The sequence below is a fragment of the Hemiscyllium ocellatum genome, chromosome 10 (genome assembly GCF_020745735.1).
Source record: "Hemiscyllium ocellatum isolate sHemOce1 chromosome 10, sHemOce1.pat.X.cur, whole genome shotgun sequence".
Taxonomy (NCBI): domain Eukaryota; kingdom Metazoa; phylum Chordata; class Chondrichthyes; order Orectolobiformes; family Hemiscylliidae; genus Hemiscyllium; species Hemiscyllium ocellatum.
The window spans coordinates 11,411,116-11,430,252 of NC_083410.1; the positions used below are offsets into that span (position 1 = coordinate 11,411,116).

Sequence of the window (19,137 nt, forward strand, 5' to 3'; positions counted from 1 at the left end):
CTCTGGGGAAATGGTGAACACGTCAACAGATTACATCCTTGCAAAAAACAAATCAAGAGCAGACCCAAATGGCCCACTGTTGCTCCCATATTCTGAGTTATAATGAATTACTTATCATGAAATTTCCAGCCTTTGGATAGGTTTTATTGCCATTTTGTCAACTACCTCAGTCATCCTAATTACGACAGTTTTAGTCCTCACAGCATAAATATCTTCAAATTATCTTTTGAACATCATGCAAAGACATATAATAATGAAATGAACTATAGATGACAAACTTGTTCGCTCAGTTCATTAAGGACTTTTCTTTCAAAATGCAAATGAAGCAGAGAAACTGATTCTGCAAATTTGTACAGGTCCTCATGATTTGACCTTTTTCCAAATAACTTGATCCTCCTTAGCCTTCAGGTAATTCATGGATTCTGCTTTCATATAAAGAGTACAAATACGACTCCAACAACTTTCAAACTCAACACAGCCATGGGAAAGAAATCCATTTGAGTGGTACTCCACAGTTAGGTGTAAAGGTTGATAAGTCCCCGGGGCCTGATGATCTACATTCCAGGGTACTGAAGGAGGTGGCTCGAGAAATCGTGGATGCATTGGTGATTATTTTCCCGAATCTATCGATTCGGGATCAGTTCCTGCGGATTGGAGGGTGGCTAATGTTGTACCACATTTTAAGAAAGTGGGAGAGAGAAAGCAGGAAATTATAGACCAGTAAGTCCGACCTTAGTGGTGGGAAAGATGCTGGAGTCTATTATAAAGGACGAAATTACAACACATCTGGATAGTAGTAACAGAATAGGTCAGAGTCAGCACGGATTTATGAAGGGGAAATCATGCCTGACTAATCTTCTGGAATTTTTTGAGGATGTAACTCTGAAGATGGATGAGGGAGATCCAGTAGATGTAGTGTAACTGGACTTTTAGAAAGCTTTTGATAAAGTCCCACATAGGAGGTTAGTGAGCAAAATTAGGACGCATGGTATTGGGGGCTAAGTACTAACTTGGATTGAAAGTTGGTTGGCCAATAGGAAACAAAGAGTAGTGATAAACAGCTCCATTTCGGAATGGCAGGCAGTGACCAGTGGGGTACCGCAGGGATCAGTACTGGGACCATAGCTTTTTACAATATATATTAATGATATAGAAGATGGTATTAGTAATAATATCAGCAAATTTGCTGATGATACTAAGCTGGGTGACAGGGTGAAATGTGATGAGGATGTTAGGAGATTACAGGGTGAACTGGACAAGTTAGGAGAGTGGGCAGATGCATGGCAGATGCAGTTTAATGTGGATAAATGTATGGTTATCCACTTTGGTGGCAAGAACAGGAAGGCAGATTACTACCTAAATGGAATCAATTTAGGTAAAGGGGCAGTACAGAGAGATCTGGGTGTTCTTGTACACCAGTCACTGAAGGCAAGCATGCAGGTACAGCACGTAGTGAAGGCGGCTAATAACATGCTGGCCTTCGTAACAAGAGGGATTGAGGGGGGATCCAAGATGGCGGCGACCCAGCAAGACTGAGTCCACCGTGCTCTACCCAAAACTTGGGAAAAGTGGGCTATCCACCCCCACCACACTCACTAAACCATTTATAATAGTTGTTAACCTTAAATAGTTACCTATTAGTACATTTAAATAGTCGAATACTAGCTGGAAAATGAGTAAAGGGAAGGGAACAGGCGGCTCTAAGAAAGCAGGGACCCCTCCCCCACCCTCTCCCTCTTCAGCTGCAACAAAGGTGTCTTCAGCTACTTCAGGAGATTTACCAATGAAGATGAGCTTTGAGGAGATGTTTGCCAGGTGGGAGGCGAAGATTGATGCTTTTATCGATGAGTCTCGGCAGAGCAGAGAAGCACTATCAGCCGAGCTGCAGAAGCAGGGCAGAGACATTCAGGAATTGGGGTGCCGAGTCAGAGAGGTGGAGTCGAAGGCCGCAGCCTCAGAGACTGCGATAAAATCAACAGCCGACCACATCCGTTTTCCCGAGAATCGAGTCCAGAACCTAGAAAACCACATTGATGACCTCGAAAATCGATGTCGTAGAAAAAATATTCGGTTGTTGGGCCTTCCCGAGCAGGAAGAGGGAGGCCAGCTGACAGCATTCTTAGAGCATTGGCTGCCACAACTTTTAAATCTGCATACTGGATCAGGCCAGGTAAGGGTAGAATGGGCCTACCGGGTCACAGTACGTGGGCCCGGCTCAACCCAGCGCCCACGCCCGGTCCTGTTCCAGCTGCAGAGCTATAGGGAGAGGCAGATGCTCCTGGAAGCCTCAAGAAATCTGGGAAAAGATCCCCAAGCTATGACCCACAAAGGATCCAGGATCATGCTGTTCCAGGACTTCTCCCCAGCTTTGGTCCGAAAGAGGAAGGCATTCGATGAGGCGAAGAAGCGTTTAAGGGACTTAAATATCCAGTACTCCTTACGATATCCAGCGACGCTACGCCTTAGCCACGAAGGATCCATATATAACTTCGGATCACCGGAGAAGGCTAAGGAATTCTTGGACTCTCTTAAATAAGCTGTAAGAGATTGTGGACGCTGGTCTGCCTTTCCCATTATTTTGGTTTACATCCCTTCATCTTTTCTTATCTTTCCCCCTATGTGTGTATGTATATATATATATATGTGTTGGGGCGTTTGGTTAATGTTGATGGGAGGAGGTGGTTACCTTATTCTATTTTACTTCTGTTTTTAGGAGCGGGGTTGTTTTTCTTTCCCCTGTTATTTTGTAGTATTATATTTAAATATTACGTGTTGAGATTGTAATCTTATAGTTATATATGGTATTAATATTCCCAAATATATTTAGATGTGGGTGTGGGTGGGGGTGGGGTGTTCACTGTTAACTCTAGCTTTATATTATATTTGAATTCTCCTCATTTTATTGAGGAACACCTGGGTCAAGGGTGGGGCACTGGTTGGAAGAGGGTAAGATGGACTGTGGGAGAGGAAGTGACGCTCCCTGGGAACAAGGGAGAAAATCTCCAATTCGGAATGTTTTATATTTTTTATATTTAGAAAGAGTTTTTTGTTATATTGTTTTGAGTGTATCAGAGAATCTTTACTTTTGTAAATCTTGTATGCTCCATGCTCGGGATGTTCTAGATAGGGTTTCCCCTCCTGAGGGGTCTCGGATCTGTCCAGATGATTATGGCTGAACAGTCGGTTAAGTGGTGCACCTGGAATGTCAGGGGGAGTAATTCGCCAGTTAAAAGGAAGAAAATATTATCAAATCTTAATAAGGAGAGAGTTGATATAGCTTTCCTACAGGAGACACACCTGTCGGATAAAGAACACTTAAAATTACGACAGGGCGGATTTGATCAGGCCTTTTTTTCCTCTTTTAATTCAAAAAGCAGGGGAGTCGTTATCCTTGTCCGGAAGAACTTCCCTTTGAAAATTCTAAATCAGATAAAAGACGAATCTGGACGATATATTTTGATTAAAGCCCTCATAAATGGAGAGGAATATGGGATCTTAAATGTATACTGCCCCCCGGCACACCCCTTTAAATTCATAACGGAAGCTTTTTCAAAACTGATGGCCTTTGGTGCCCGTCATACAATTATAGGGGGAGACTTTAATTGTATTATGGATCCGGAAATAGACAGGATTCCCAAGAGTGCCGCTGGAGTATCTCCCAGATCTAGACAACTGGCGGACCTGAATAAAGAATTAGGATTGGTAGATGTATGGAGATGTCTCCATCCACAGGGTAGAGATTTTTCTTTCTACTCTAATCCACATAAATGTCACACAAGAATTGATATGTTTTTTGCCCCATCGATTTTTCTAAACTCTATAGCAACCTGTAAAATAGGTACTATAGCAATCTCTGACCATGCCGCTGTATACATGGAAACTAAGGTAAAGAACAATGGGACATCTGCTCGGCATTGGCGTATGGACCCCTTCCTGATAAAAGATAGCAAATTTTTAAAGTACTTCTCCCAAGAACTTAAAACTTTTTTAGAAATTAATACTGGTACGGCTAGCAATCCGTCAATGATGTGGGAGACCATCAAAGCTTATGCACGAGGTTTGATCATCTCCTATTCAGCGACCCAGAGGAAAATGAAGGGAGAGCAACAGCGTCTGCTCGAAGCTCGCCTAAAAGCAGCCGAAACAGCATACGCTGATAGACCTTCTATCACAAAATTGCAGAGGATTACAGCTCTTAGGACAGCTTTAAACACCGCGCTTACTCAAACGGCTAAAAGGGAAATATTATTTGCGAAACAAAGATTATATGAATATGGCGACAAACCGGGTAGATACTTAGCATTTCTTGTAAAGAAAAAGAAAGCCCCTCAAACTATTCCGACCATCAAGGAAAGTACAGGTACCCTGACCCATGATCATAAAAAGATCAATGCGACCTTTAAAGAATTTTATTCTGAACTATATAGATCGCAGGATTGTGAAGATAGGATTAGGAGGATGCAGTCATTTTTTAAAAATTTGACCTTCCCGGGCCTGACTCCGGAACAGGTGTCGGCCCTAAATACCTCTTTAACAGTCCAAGAAATACTTGAGGCAATTAGGCAACTTCAGAGCGGAAAAGCACCGGGCCCGGATGGTTTTCAAGCTGAATTCTATAAAGAATTTACAGGAATATTGGTTGACCCACTTATGGATATGTATAATTTTGCGCATAGTCAGGTCTGTCTCCCGCCCACGCTGAAAGAAGCAAATATTTCTCTTATCCTCAAAAAAGGAAAAGACCCAGAAGATTGTGCATCTTACAGACCAATATCCTTACTAAATGTAGACTTTAAAATTCTCTCAAAAATGTTAGCACTAAGACTAGAAAGGGTACTGCCATATATTATAAAGGAGGACCAGACGGGATTTATTAAGGGCCGCAGATCATCCAATAATATCAGAAGGGTCTTGAATATGATCCAAGCCTGTCATCAGGGAAAGATACCAGGAGTAGTAATTTCATTGGATGCGGAAAAGGCATTTGATAGGGTTGAATGGTCATATTTATTTTACACATTGGAAAGGTTTGGCGTTGGACAGGTGTTAACCAAATGGGTTTCAACATTGTATAATGACCCCAAAGCAGCTGTTATTACTAATGGGTTAAGATCGGATGGCTTCAGTGTGGGTAGGGGCTGCCGTCAAGGATGTCCTCTCTCACCGTTGTTGTTTACACTGATAATCGAACCATTAGCAGAAGCCATCCGGACTGATCCTAATATAACGGCCCCGAGGATTGGTACAGGTAAACACAAAATTACCCTCTATGCAGATGACGTTCTCTTATTCCTCAGTAATCCTTTAATGTCAGTGCCTCGTCTAATTCAAGTTATTAATACATTTAGTGCATTCTCAGGCTATAAAATTAATTTTTCAAAATCGGAAGCCATGCCAATGGGTGGTCTGGCTATGATACCCCACTTAATGGACGGATCCCCTTTTCCCTTCCGTTGGTCCCTGGAGGGCTTCTTATATTTAGGTATTTTTATCACGCCAGTATTTGATCAGCTGTATAGGGCTAATTTTGTACAATTAATGGAAAGGATAAGGCAGGACCTCCAGCGATGGAGAGACCTTCCGATTTCCTGGCTAGGGAGAATAGCATTAATTAAAATGAATGTTCTGCCCCGTCTCTTATATCCTATGAGAATGCTCCCGCTGATGCTGCCAAGGCTAGCCCTACGTAAATTATATGGCTGGTTGGGCTCCTTTATTTGGAACCATAGACGGCCCCTTATTAAGCTGAAGAAGCTACAGCTTCCACAGGCAAGGGGAGGACTGGACTTCCCAGACTTTAGGAAATATCAGTTAAGCTCCCTACTAAGTTACATAGCTGATTGGGTTTCATCTGATCCACAATCAATTTGGCTGGATATCGAAGCCTCCCAAGTAAAATACCCACTTATTAACCTTTTATTTTCAGATAAGAGGAAAATCATTACAGACCACTGTAAAAATCCCATAATATTAAACACAATTAAGGCCTGGAATATAATGCGGCAAAATGAGGGTAACTCACATAAAACATCCCCCCATGCACCAATAGTAGGCGCATGGGGATTCCAACCGGGGATTACAGATGCCACCTTTAAACTCTGGAGATCCAGGGGCATCTCATGCTTAGGGGACCTATTTAAAGATGGGATCCTGATGTCCTTTGAGCAGCTGCGTCTGAAATTCGGAATACCTAATGGGGATCTCTTTCGATACTTCCAAGTTCGAGATTATATACAGAGGAAGACTACATTAATAGATAGTTTTTATAAATCAGACAGAGAACGTAATGTCTTACGACCAGCGGGGGCATCCTCCGTTAGTACTATATACCATTTGCTACATGATGGAGTCTCAGGAGACATGGATGACCTGCTTAAAACATGGGAGCAGGACTTGGGGCTAGAAATCTCTGAGGATATGTGGAATGACATTTGGGAGAATGCTAGAAGAATTGCTATCTGTAACAGAACTCAGGCTATCCAACTAAAGATACTTCATAGGGCCCATATAGCACCGGCTCGACTGGCAAAATTTAAGGCAGGAGCATCTCCAATGTGTCCCAAATGCAAAATAGAGGTGGGTACTCTTGTACATTGTCTGTGGACTTGTCAGAAAATCCGCAGATACTGGACTAAAGTGGCAAATACCCTGACAGAAATTTTAGGAACGGAAATTAGGGTGGACCCTGTATCTCTCCTTTTGGGCTTTTCGAACCTCTCATCTCTGGATATGCATGGGAAGAGACTATTTTCTATTCTCTCTTTCTGTGCAAGGAAAAATATTTTGGTGAACTGGGTGGCTGAGGGCCCCCCTGGACTTTCAAATTGGCACAGATTAATTATGGAATATATCCCCCTTGACTTCCTCACAAATATGGTGCACCGAAAGACTGAATTATTTTATAAAATATGGCAGCCCTTTTTGAATTATATAATTGCAGATATTTCGGCTATCCTAACAAGGGCTTTTATTTAGTGAAGATTTCAGACCGGGCTGCTCCGGGGCCCCTTGGGAGAGGAATCCTGCGCGAATACGGGTTTTATTATATTTGATGTTTATACATTCCGAGCATGTAAGAGACTTAGGTATACGCTCTGGTTAGTTATAGGTTAGATTAGTAGAAAGTTGAGGTTTTTTTTTCTTTCTTTTCTCGTTTCTTTTTTTTTCTTTTTTTGTTTTCTTTCTTTCTCTTTTCTTTGTTAAATTATGACTATTGTATATATGATTTAATTGTACATCAATGTTTGTATTTGAGAGTTTTGTTTATTTTTGTAAATTTGCAAAAATGTTAAATTTCAATAAAAATATCTGCAAAAAAAAACAAGAGGGATTGAGTATAGAAGCAAAGAGGTTCTCCTGCAGCTGTACAGGGCTCTGGTGAGACCACACCTGGAGTACTGTGTGCAGTTTTGGTCTCCAAATTTGAGGAAAGACATTCTGGCTATTGAGGGTGTGCAGCATAGGTTCACGAGGTCAATTCCTGGAATGGCGGGACTACCTTACAATGAAAGACTGGAGTGACTGGGTTTGTATACCCTTGAGTTTAGAAGACTGAGAGGGGATCTGATTGAGACATAAGATTATTAATGGATTGAACACTCTGGAGGCAGGAAACATGTTTCCGCTGATGGGTGAGTGCCGAACTAGAGGACACAGCTTAAAAATATGGGGTAGACCATTTAGGACAGAGATGAGGAGAAACTTCTTCACCCAGAGAGTGGTGGCTGTGTGGAATGCTCTGCCCCAGAGGGCAGTGGAGGCCCAGTCTCTGGATTCATTTAAGAAAGAGTTGGATAGAGCTCTCAAGGATAGTGGAATCAAGGGTTATAGAGATAAGGCAGGAACAGGATACTGATTAAGGATGATCAGCCATGATCATACTGAATGGTGGTGCAGGCTCGAAGGGCAGAATGGCCTACTCCTACACCTATTGTCTATTAAACATTCCCTCTCTTGACCACTGACACACAGGATCAGCGCTATGAACCATACATAGCTGCAGCAACACAAAGCCTCTTTCCGTAACGTCAAACAAAACCACAGCTTCTGTCACCCAGTAGGACAAGAGAAACAAGCACATGGGAACACCACCATGTACTCCTACAAAACACCTACCATTCTAACTAGGACTGAAATGAGGAGAGATTTTTTTCACCCTGTGAAGAGTCTGTGGGATTCTCGGAGGTCAAAACATTGAAGGTTTTCAAAAAGGAGTTAGATACAGTTCTTTCAGGTTAAAAGGATCAAAACATACAATGAGAAAGTGGGAGTAGGGTATTGAGTTAGATGATCAGCTGTGATCATTCTGAATGGTAGAGCCAGTTCAAATGATTTACTCCAGTGCCTATTTTGCGTTTCTATGAATTGCTCACCATAGAAATTCCCAGTCTTTGAACTGCTTTGTGGCCACTGTCACATTCGGTTTCAGGCCAAAGGTAACTCACAGAATGTTGAATGCAAAGACTTCAGTGATAATGCCAGTGATTGCTGAAAGATGATTAGATCCTCTTGTTGGAGATGGCCATACCCTTCTACTAAAAACGGCAAGTAGCATTTGTCCCACATGTCATCCCAGGCCTGAATGCTACTCAGATTTGTTTGCATGTGGGCAGACTGAGAAACCCTAAATAGCAGGATGGAAGAACCATGACATTTAATGAATGGTGCAACCAACAGCAAATATTAGCAGGCTTTGAGAAGATTTGTAGCTCAGGTTGAGGTTTTGGGTGTAGGTTAGGGTCCGCTACATGGATGACACCTTTGTCACCACTAAACAGGTGAATTGGCCAAGCTAAATTGCCCGTAGTGTTAGGTAAGGGGTAAATGTAGGGGTATGGGTGGGTTGCGCTTCGGCGGGTCGGTGTGGACTTGTTGGGCCGAAGGGCCTGTTTCCACACTGTAAGTCTAATCTAATCTAAACGAAACAAATTAGAGAAAACTTTCAAAACCCATCAACAATACCCTTACTGGCATAAAATTCACTAAAAAGAGGAGGAAAATAACAACAAACCGCCATTCCTAGGTGTCACCGTAGAGTGAACAGCCAATGGGGAACTTCTAAACAGCGTCTACAGGAAAACAACACATACTGACCAAAGATTGAACTACAGAAGCAATCACCCCAACACCCACAAACGCAGCTGCATCAGAACATTACTTCAATGAGCCAACACACATTGCAGCACAGAGGAACTATGCAGAGCAGAGGAAAATCACCTATACCGCGTATTCAAAAAGAATGGGTACCCAATGAACACAGTCCACCGATTTCTCAGCAACAAACCCAAACAAGCTGACAAAACACATCCAGAAATCCTAGCCACTCTCCCCTACATCAAAGGCATCTCGGAAATGACTGCCAGACTACTCAGACGCTTTGGTATCACGGTAGCCCACAAAGCAACCAACACACTAAAAAGTGCAACTAATGAACTAGAAAGACCCTATGCAGACGACAATCAAAACTAGTGTCATTTACAAAATATTGTGCAAGGACTGTAACAAACACTGCATTGGACAAACAGGCAGAAAACTAGCCACCAGGATACATGAACATCAACTAGCCACAAAAAGATATGACCCTTTCTCACTAGTATCCTTACATATGGATGAGGAAGGACAATACTTCGATTGGGAAAACACATCCATCCTAGGACAGACCAAACAAAGACACGCACAAGGAATCCTAGAAGTATGACATTCCAACAACAAACTCTACCAAACACATCGAGTTAGACCCCCATCTACCATCCCCTGAGAAAGGGAACAGGAAATAACATCACCACAGGAAATGACATCACCAACCCAAAGAAACCCAAACATACAAATGTAAAGCAGGAACTATCAGCAGTGCTTCGCCTGAGACCCACTGAAGATGTTATCTAGCAGGGTGATGAAGCGTCTAGAAATGAACCTTCCAGCTCAGTGAGCAAACGTACAACAGCAAATATCCCCATTTCTGACGTTTTGACAGACAAGTAAATCATTGTAAAGGCAACTGCAACATCACACAGAAGAAATCTAGCAGTTAAATGTCTGTGAAATTCTCGTTTCAACGCCTTTTCTTCAATTCAAGTAAACATCATCTTAATTCATGAGATGCTTTGAACTGCCCAATACAATTATTTTTGCAATTTTTCATCCTTCTAATAATAACGTGTTAAGGCAGGTTTAGATAGTTCCCATTCAGCGAATCTGACATTTTACTGTACTTGCATCTGGTTACTCCCATGTATGCCTCTATTTACATTAGTGTGGAAACTTGGAGAATATCTCAATATACCAATTTTTAAAAAATCAGATAAGGATAGACAAGTTGTCAAGGATTATAATTGTCAGAAGTTACACAGAAATGTAAATGACGTCTAGATTGCACGATATAACGCAATGTAGTTTTTATTACAGTCTTTCATTATCTTTTGGGACACTCCTTACTTTTTATTTGCAAGGTGAAGTCCAAAGAATCAGGACAAACAAGGGGACAGCAGAAATAGATACACTGAGACAAAGCACAAGTAAAATGAACTAGAACCAACTTAAAAGAGAATAGGAAATTAGCTAAATAGAAAGATCCTAAACAAATAGAAACAATCACAGTAGAGAGATGTTGGGGAAGGACATGATCAAGAATTTAGATTTTGAAGAGGTTTTTGAACACAAGCAGAGATAAGACTAAAAGGATAATTCTCGTATTTAATGAGGAAGAATGAATGTTAATCATTCCCCGATGGATTATCAGGAAAGTAATTTATATCTGTAATTACGTTTCACAGTAACACTTTATTCATTGCAGATCTGAAACACAGAATCTCCAGTATGTTTCCTTCATTAAAAGCAGACACATTTCATAGGAGCAATCTTCCCAGTTTTCTGGACAATATATAACATTTACTCAATATCATTAGATTTCCTGTCCGTAACTTCATTATTGTTTGGGACACTTGATGTGCACAAATTAACAACAATTTAAAAACAAAGCACCTCACAGTCCACACAGAGATTTGGAAACCACTAACAGAGTCACTGTTAAATGTATGGATTAAGTCAGCGTGTCTATAGATGGGGCGGATCAACTGAATAACTTGTTTTAATATTAAAACAAGGAAGTTCAGGCCCTCATGTGGTGCTATGGTAGTATCGCTACCCCTTGTCCAGGAGGCCCAGGTACAAGTTCCACCAGAGGAGTGTAATAATATCTCTGAATAAGTTGATTAGAAAAATAGGTTACATTTTTAAAAAGTTCAGGCCCTCTTGTGCAGTGGTAACATCCCTGCCCAGAACCGGAGAAACCTGAGTTCAAGTCTTACCTGTTCCAGAAGTGTGTAATAACATCGCTGGAACAGGTTAATTAAATAAAAATCAAATTATAATAACAAAAAGGGCTGGATGCTCTTCAGAGAGCAGGTGTGGACTTGATGGACTGAATGGCCTGCCTCGTTACTGTAGGGATTGTATTAAAGTCCAGGCCCTCTTGTGGTGCAGTGACAACACGGCTACCCCTGGATCAAGAGGCCTGGATTCAAGTTCCAAATGCTTCAGAAGGCTGTAATAACATATCTGAACAGGTTCATTAGGAAAAACTGGTTAAGTAGAAAAATAATTGTTTCTGGATATCCTTGGAGTGGGAGTGAATGTTGTCCAGGCACTTTGAGGCTTCCCACAACTGGTAGGTATCATTGGGGCAGGAATGTGTTTTATCCACCAAAACCACATTTAACCGTATAGTGCCCTTTACAGGGTGTTACATTTTAATTTGGTTTAATTTGATTGAATTAAATGGTTCTCAGGAGTATAAATATGGTATTTCTCTTTGTTAATTTGGTTTTTCAAAAGCATATATAAAGACATTCATATTAACAGCTTTATGGCATAAGAGCAGTGTCCCTACCTCTAGGTCAGAAAGTCCGAGTTAAAGTATGACTTGCCCATGAGGTGTCATAGTAGGTACAAACATGTTGTTTAAAATAAATAAGGTATTGATAATGTGTGTTGTATAATGAGGAGCTATACATTTATAATGTACATGGAGGATAAATCTTGACTCTTGATCTACTCCTAGCTGTAATGTGTTTAAAAAGTTGTAACAGTTTATTAGCAACTCCAACTACAATTGCCTTTTAATAAATTTTGGGGTTCCAGTTCCCTTCTTCATACCCTCATTTGTGCATATTTTTATGACATCATATTACACATTCCTTATATATAATTTTGCCCACTTCTGACCAGCATGCTTTGCTACTTTATCAGATTGGTTTCAGTTTGGTGATCAGCTTGTCTCAGATCCAGTTTCTAGCTGTTTATGGATTCACGGGTGACAGAATATAAATCAAACCTTACAATGACAGAGAGACATCTGATGACTTACTAATGTGTGGCAATTGAATGTTTTCATCAGTTTGGAGGAAATGAGGATACTAGAGCTAGAGCTATTACATCTGATTTTCTGGTTTTATAATTCTGAAACAAATAGGAGATGTTGATAACCAAAAGCATGAAACCACAATGAGCAGTGTCTGAAGTGTTGATTTGATGGGTTTAATTACAAAAAAAAGTGTTGAGAAAATCCCACCTGACAACTGTGTACTGAAAACTAAAGTTGTCAAAGTAGAATCAAAAAAGGTTTTAAGCATCAATTCCTGTGCTACTCAAAGTGAGAGACAACCCTGTTTTGCAAATGTGTTGCAATGAAAAAGCAGATATTGGCAAACATCCTGATATGCGTGAACTGAGTAACTGTTATTGGGTTTGGGTGCAAAAAGCAACCATCTAACTGAACTTACAGTTTTAATGAGATCAGATTTTTCTGTTGTGTCTGGATTGATCAAACAAATGCAAACATGTGAGCAGTGTCAAAATGACAAACTAATGTACTAAAATTGTGGTGTATTAACCAAATAGATTTAACCAAGGTGAAGTTTCTCATGATCTAGAAAAAAAATTAAGCTTTGTTGCTTTAAGAATGTAAAATATGGAAGTAATGCTAATACTTACATGATACAAACAAGACAATAGTTTTTCAACATTTGGGTGAACAAGTGGCAAGGTCACATGCTATGACATCATCATCAAGTCCCTGAATTCTGGGGATCATTCCTGGTGCAAGACACCACAATAACTTGAAGGAATTCCTGCAGAATTTACTGTCAGTTTTGGCTGCAAAACACTTGCCTTCTGGTGCAATGCATTTATATCCAGTGGCTTTGGCATGCACTTACTCCAAGCTGCATGTAGAATAAATTTAGATTTTGCAGTCTGATTCCAGCTCAGAAAATAATAATCCGTTCAAGGATCAGTCGAGGTGGTTCTCAATTGATTCATGGTGGGTTATGTGAAGTAGAAATACATTGTCCAATGGAGGAAATTCAGAAGTAGACACAATTAATTAGAACTAGATAATTGAGAAATATTTCTCACACCATTGCAGAAATCTGACTCATTTCCCAAGAAAGGTTATGGATACTGTATTAGTAGAAGCTTTCAAGACTGATATTGATGGATATTTCTTGGGTAAACAGAACTGACATACAGACCATCCTTACTGCTCCAGTGAACTTGTCTAATTTGTTTTCATTTTATTCTGCATTCCATCCTGGTCAGAATGTGTCTTACAAAAACGTTAAACAAATAAAAGTTGTTACATACAGATTTCTGTTCCTCCTCACTTGACAGAAATACTCTTTCATTGGAATTTGAATGTTGCTCATAATTGGTTGCAAATAAATGGGTTCCAATGCAAGTTTGTTCTTGCTATGAAACTCGTTATTTCGTTGCATCCTAGGAATGGGATCAAATACCAATCATGAGCAGGGATCTAGTCCACACTGGTTTAAGAAGGTATAAAATTACTATTAAACATACGTTTTTCAGCGATGTACTATTTATCTAAGATTATTTTTAAGCAGAGACATATCCAGAGGACAAATTTCCTCCAAAGACAGCAAACATTTTTAGTGTATAAATCTCTGCAATATTTTATTCAAGCTTTTCTGAATTCTGCCCTTTAGTGAAGCACACTACTTGGGGTTGCCTGATTTGAGTATTTCAAGTATTTGTCAGTACAAACTGAAAACGTGCAAACAATTTTCCCCCCTCAACCCTGAAAAACACTTACTCAAGTATGACTTATTTCAAATGATTATTTAATGCCAACTGAATGTTGATGGTGACTTATTTTGTTTGAACCCCTGGCAGCCCCATGGTTAGGATTCTACAGTTCCACTGCCATGGCCCAGAATTTTTTTCTTAAAAGGCTAGTGGGGTGGGGGCAATGTCATGTTAGAGGTACAATCACATTAGTCATGACTTTATTGAATGCAGCTCATGCTCGATGGGGCAAATGGTTTCCTCCTAATTTCTGTGTTCAGGTGATTCATTCAATATAATTGAAGCAGGCCAGATAGCTAACACACCAGGACCTCTGAACCCATCTTGCTAAAGAATTTGGCATCTTGCTAAAGGAACTTGCTAAAGAATTTAGAAGGGATCCTTTTTGTGCACAATGTGACACCACTTATCAAACAATTTATAATTGAGCACAGACCCATCAGTGGGGTGGCAGGAAATATTCCCCAGAAAGCACTGACAACTGCAAGCACGTTAAAATTCCAGAAATGTTAATTCATTATACGTATTAAGATCGCCTTTTTTTGTAAAGCTGTATGTCCCTTTCAAAAACAAAAATGCTTAAACAGGAAGAGACAAGAGAACTAAGCAGTAGCTCATCATGATTTACAGCAACATAGCAGGGAAAGAGGAAACAGTTAGTGACTGGAACTCCAAAAGAATCCAATACTTTATTTCCTAAAGATTTGAGCAAAAAAGTAGTGGATAAACTGGTGCTCTTTTCAGTAACTGCTAGATCACTAACTGAAGCATAGCACTAACAAGCAGCAACATTATCTTCCAAGCTGGAAAATGTGTGACTTACACAAAGTGACAGCAAATAAAAGCAAAATCCATTGCTAACTGCTTTCAACGCTATAAATGCACACCACCAGTAGTGAAGCAGTTATATCTTACAGAGCCAACGATCACTAACGCTGAAGAAAGAAACCTCGACCAGCCTGTTGAGACTTCCAGCAGACAAGTGCTGACCTTAATGTTGGCAGTGACAAGGAACTCCTGACATAAGCAAAGTGGAAATTGGTCTTGTTGTTCCTGGTGGGAGCAATAGTGAAGAAGAGACCTTAAACAAATGATGCAGACTGCTGATGGAGGTAGGAGTAATTTCACAGTTCTAATATCCAGTTGAGGAAATGGATGGCGATAACCAATCATGTTACCAACACAATTTCCCCTGCATTAAGCTCTGGTGAGCTATTAACATTTATAGAGCTTTGCAAAGTGACAAAAAAAAATTGAAACTTTCAAGGAAGTGTGGTACATTAGTTGCTTTGATATTTTCTGTGTTAAGTATTAGTGTTTTGATGTCCTGTCTCAGTAGTTGAAACTGCTAGATAATTTGAAATGACAGTTAAAATTGAAAATGAGTTAAAATCAAGAGTAGACACAATTCAGGCTATTCCCAGTTGATTCAAGTCACCGAGCGAGGTGAACAAAAATAAAAACTAACTGATTCTGTCAGAACACTGCAATCTATAGAGATAAATTATCAGGTGGAGTTGCAAAGCTTTATACACATTTCCTCAGTATTTGAGTATTTTTCATAAATTCTACAGACACAGTTATTTGATAAACCTCATCTGGTCAGTCATTGCCCAAACTGAAAAGTTACCAGATTGTAAAGAAGCAAGACATTAAAAAAAATTTCAATACTTATGATTGTCACGGCAAGGCATTTGTTGCCAAAAACTAAGTGGTTAACTCAGCTACTTTAGACAGCAGTTAAGAGCTAACCATGTGTACAGCTCTACAGTCAACTGCAGACCAGACCAGTTAAGGACAGTAGATTTCCTTCACCAAAAGACATTTGTGAACTCGTTGGATTTTTAATAACAGTTGATGATCAGCGCTGAGACTAGCTTTCAATTCCATAACAGAATTCAAGCTACACCAGCTGCTGTGGTGGGATTTGAACCAATGTTCTACCACCCTTAACCCCGGCTTCTGGATTGCTAGGTTACCATTACCATTGTGCCAGCACCTTCCCCTTACTTGAATCACACTGTCAATGAATGCTGTACTCAAATTAGTTTTTCTTAACAAAACAATTACTTATAGTCAACACACATTGCTGTCCAGATCAGGCAAGTCAGTAGGAATTCCCTCTTGTAGAACATCACCTCTAAATTTCATGGTGTAGCCACATAAACCAAGTTATTTACAAAGTTAGTCATTAAACTGAACTGCAAACAGCCAGACATGATTGGAATAGAATTTAAAACTTTATAGCCCTTTCAGGTATGAAGTATACACTACAAGTCAAGCTTTGTGACCGGATTTTTATCTTTCAAATCATAATTGCATTGATCTAGTGTGGAGGTCATTTATTTCTTATTTTACACTCGACTACTTGTCAGATGCATTATTTAACCTTACTAATTGATGTAAATCTGTAGCAATCACTCTACTGAAAAAACATCCATCATCAGGCTCAGTATACTTATTATTCTTGATTTTATTTTTTCCTCTTAGCATTTTTAAAGATTCTACCTTTTCACAAAGCTATTAGGGTATGGGGAGAAACCAGGAACAGAGAATGGAGTTGCAGCATATTAAATGGCACAGCCTTCTTGAAGGGCCAAATAGCCTACTCCTATTTTTTTCTACGTTTCTATCATAGCACACTTACCCAAAAGGAAAATACTGTAGATGCTGAAAATATGAAACAAGAACACAATTGGAAAAACTCAGGGTGGTTAGGCAGGTATGATAAGTGAAATAGAAGTAAGAATCATGACAACCCTCTTTGATTATGGTTGTTATAATCTTTACCCTCTCCAGTAGGATTTAGTGTGCCAGGTTATGAGATATCAATTAAGTGCTCACCTATGAACTGCGGGCAATTTGGTCATGCTTGAGTGATTGACAATGAAGAGTTTCACTACACAGATCACAAAGTGCAATCTGAAAACAGCAGAGAATGCTAGAAAGTATGCTATGGATTAATATATGGCACAAAGATGCCGATATCAATTTTTGAAAGTTGTGCATTCCTAAATACTGCGAACATTGGATCTTGCCTTCATTCACTCAAATCGAACGTAAATGGGAGACACGAAACAACTTTTTCAACATAATCTGAACGCTTTGGGTACAGCAAGCCACGTACTTTTTGATCAAACACTTGCTCAAACCGAACACATGCCTCTTGCAAACCGAAGTGTTGCCTCTTGCGTTCCCTCCACGAGGCATCACTGGACTTGCTCTTCGGAGCGATTTACATTGATTCAGAATCGAACACACGGAGGAGGGTCGCTCATTCATAACCGACTGCAAACCGACACATACCAACGATCGCGAGAAGGGTTTCAAAAAAAAAAGGTATCTGGGCAGAAACACACACACAGGCACACGAGAAATCCGCGCAGGACCGGGCGAAGCCCACAGTACAAGGCCCCTTGCTGATAACGCGTGTTTGTGCGTGTGGATTCATTCACTCACCTCCATGGAGACCCGCCAACCTTGCATGGCGGAAACGCCAAAGTTGTATCTGTCGGTGCATTGCTCGCAGGAGTTCTTCACTGTGTTGGGTTGCGACAGGTAAGCACCCATACTGCTGCTTCCCCCCCCTCCTTCCTCCTCCTCTTTCTTCTTCCTCCAAGCAGCAGTACCTCCTCCGCCACTACTACTACCTGCTCCTGAAGGTGGTGGTAAAGAGAGGCGGGATTTGGGGAGGGGGATGCGGATGGGGTTCGATCCGCCTTTTGTTTTTCCGCTGGAGAGACAAGCGAAACGATGCTGTTGGAGCACTCTGACAGGGAAGAGAGAGAGAGAGTGTGTGTGTGTGTATTGGGGGGGGGGGACGCGGCTCAGGCGCATGCGTGATGGGGGTGTGTGGGCGGGGCGGGAAGGGGAGTCGGCGCGCGCCAACCGCTGGTCACCAGGGTAACCGCGGCCTAGCGGGCTCGACCCCAGCGTCCGCCCAGCAGAAAGGGAACAAAAACAAAAACCCCGCACTAACCACCCCCAACCTTTTCTGAAGGGAAGTTATCTCTCTTGGTTTCCTCCTCCCCCCCCCCCGGCAATAAAAAACGAGCAAGAGACGAAAACTCGGATTTCTTCCTCTCACACAATCCCTTAGGATTGTATAATGTTTATAAATGGGTCTTAATCCCCGGCAGTGCCGAGAACTTTGACTAACTGCGAACCGATTTTAATCCTTATTTGAGAAAAGGTAATGTGGGGGAGGGACAAAACGATGGGGAGTGGAAAGGCCAGAGGCTACCGCGGGCCACGTGACATTCAAACGCCATGGCGGCCTGCCATGTCACTTCCGGGAACTGGTGCCGGTGGAGCGCGGGATTTCACCCTCACCGGAAGCGTGCTTGAGAGAGCTCTCCATGACGTAGCTCTCTGCGTTCAGGGCTGTTTGTAGTTAGTATGATTTGCCGGGTCAGTCCGGCTGACAGTAATGAAGGAAGTGTGTGGTTAAGTCTATGATTGCATTTGCGAGGATGCAGGGGGCTCCTGTGGCACGGATGGAGGTGCCCCCGCGGTTGGGTCAGGAGGCCTGTCTGCTCCAGAGGAATATGGTAGACAAGCTGTGTGCTGGGAGTACACAGGCAGCATCAGGAGATGGAGACGTTGATATTTCGAGTGTAGTCTGTATGGTAGCATCTCTGAACAGATTTGATTAGAAAATATACCAGATGCCGTCTTAAAATATCTAAAATTTAAGAACAGGCTCTTCCCGCCAATTTCAGACTTATAAGCAGACCTCTCATTAGAGTTGACCTTTCTCTGCAGCATGTTCTGCATTCTATTATGCTGATGTACTTATGTAAGTTTTGATTTATCCACTTAACATGCAAAACAATTCTTTTCACTTTATTTTGGTACAAATGACAATAACAAATCAAATCAGTAAAGCTGGTCCAGGTCTTGAAAAACAGAGAGGATGCAGAGGATACTTACCAAGATATTGTCTAGGCTGAAGAGATTCAGCTGTGAAGAAAGAATAGATAAGCTGGGATTGTTTTACTTTGAGCTGAAAAATGTGTTGCTGGAAAAGCGCAC

At 41.0% G+C, this 19,137-nt stretch overlaps 1 protein-coding gene across 1 annotated transcript in view; it reads right to left on the bottom strand.

Annotated features, from left to right (window-relative positions):
* Positions 1–17,930, bottom strand: part of ppm1g (protein phosphatase, Mg2+/Mn2+ dependent, 1G) — a 51,985-nt gene extending 34,055 nt beyond the window's left edge. Inside the window, exon 1 of the mRNA XM_060831248.1 lies at positions 17,563–17,930. Coding sequence (XP_060687231.1) covers positions 17,563–17,673 — 111 coding nt within the window. The 5' untranslated portion in view covers positions 17,674–17,930. The remainder of the gene's footprint in view (positions 1–17,562) is intronic.
* Between the last annotated feature and the right edge of the window lie 1,207 nt (positions 17,931–19,137).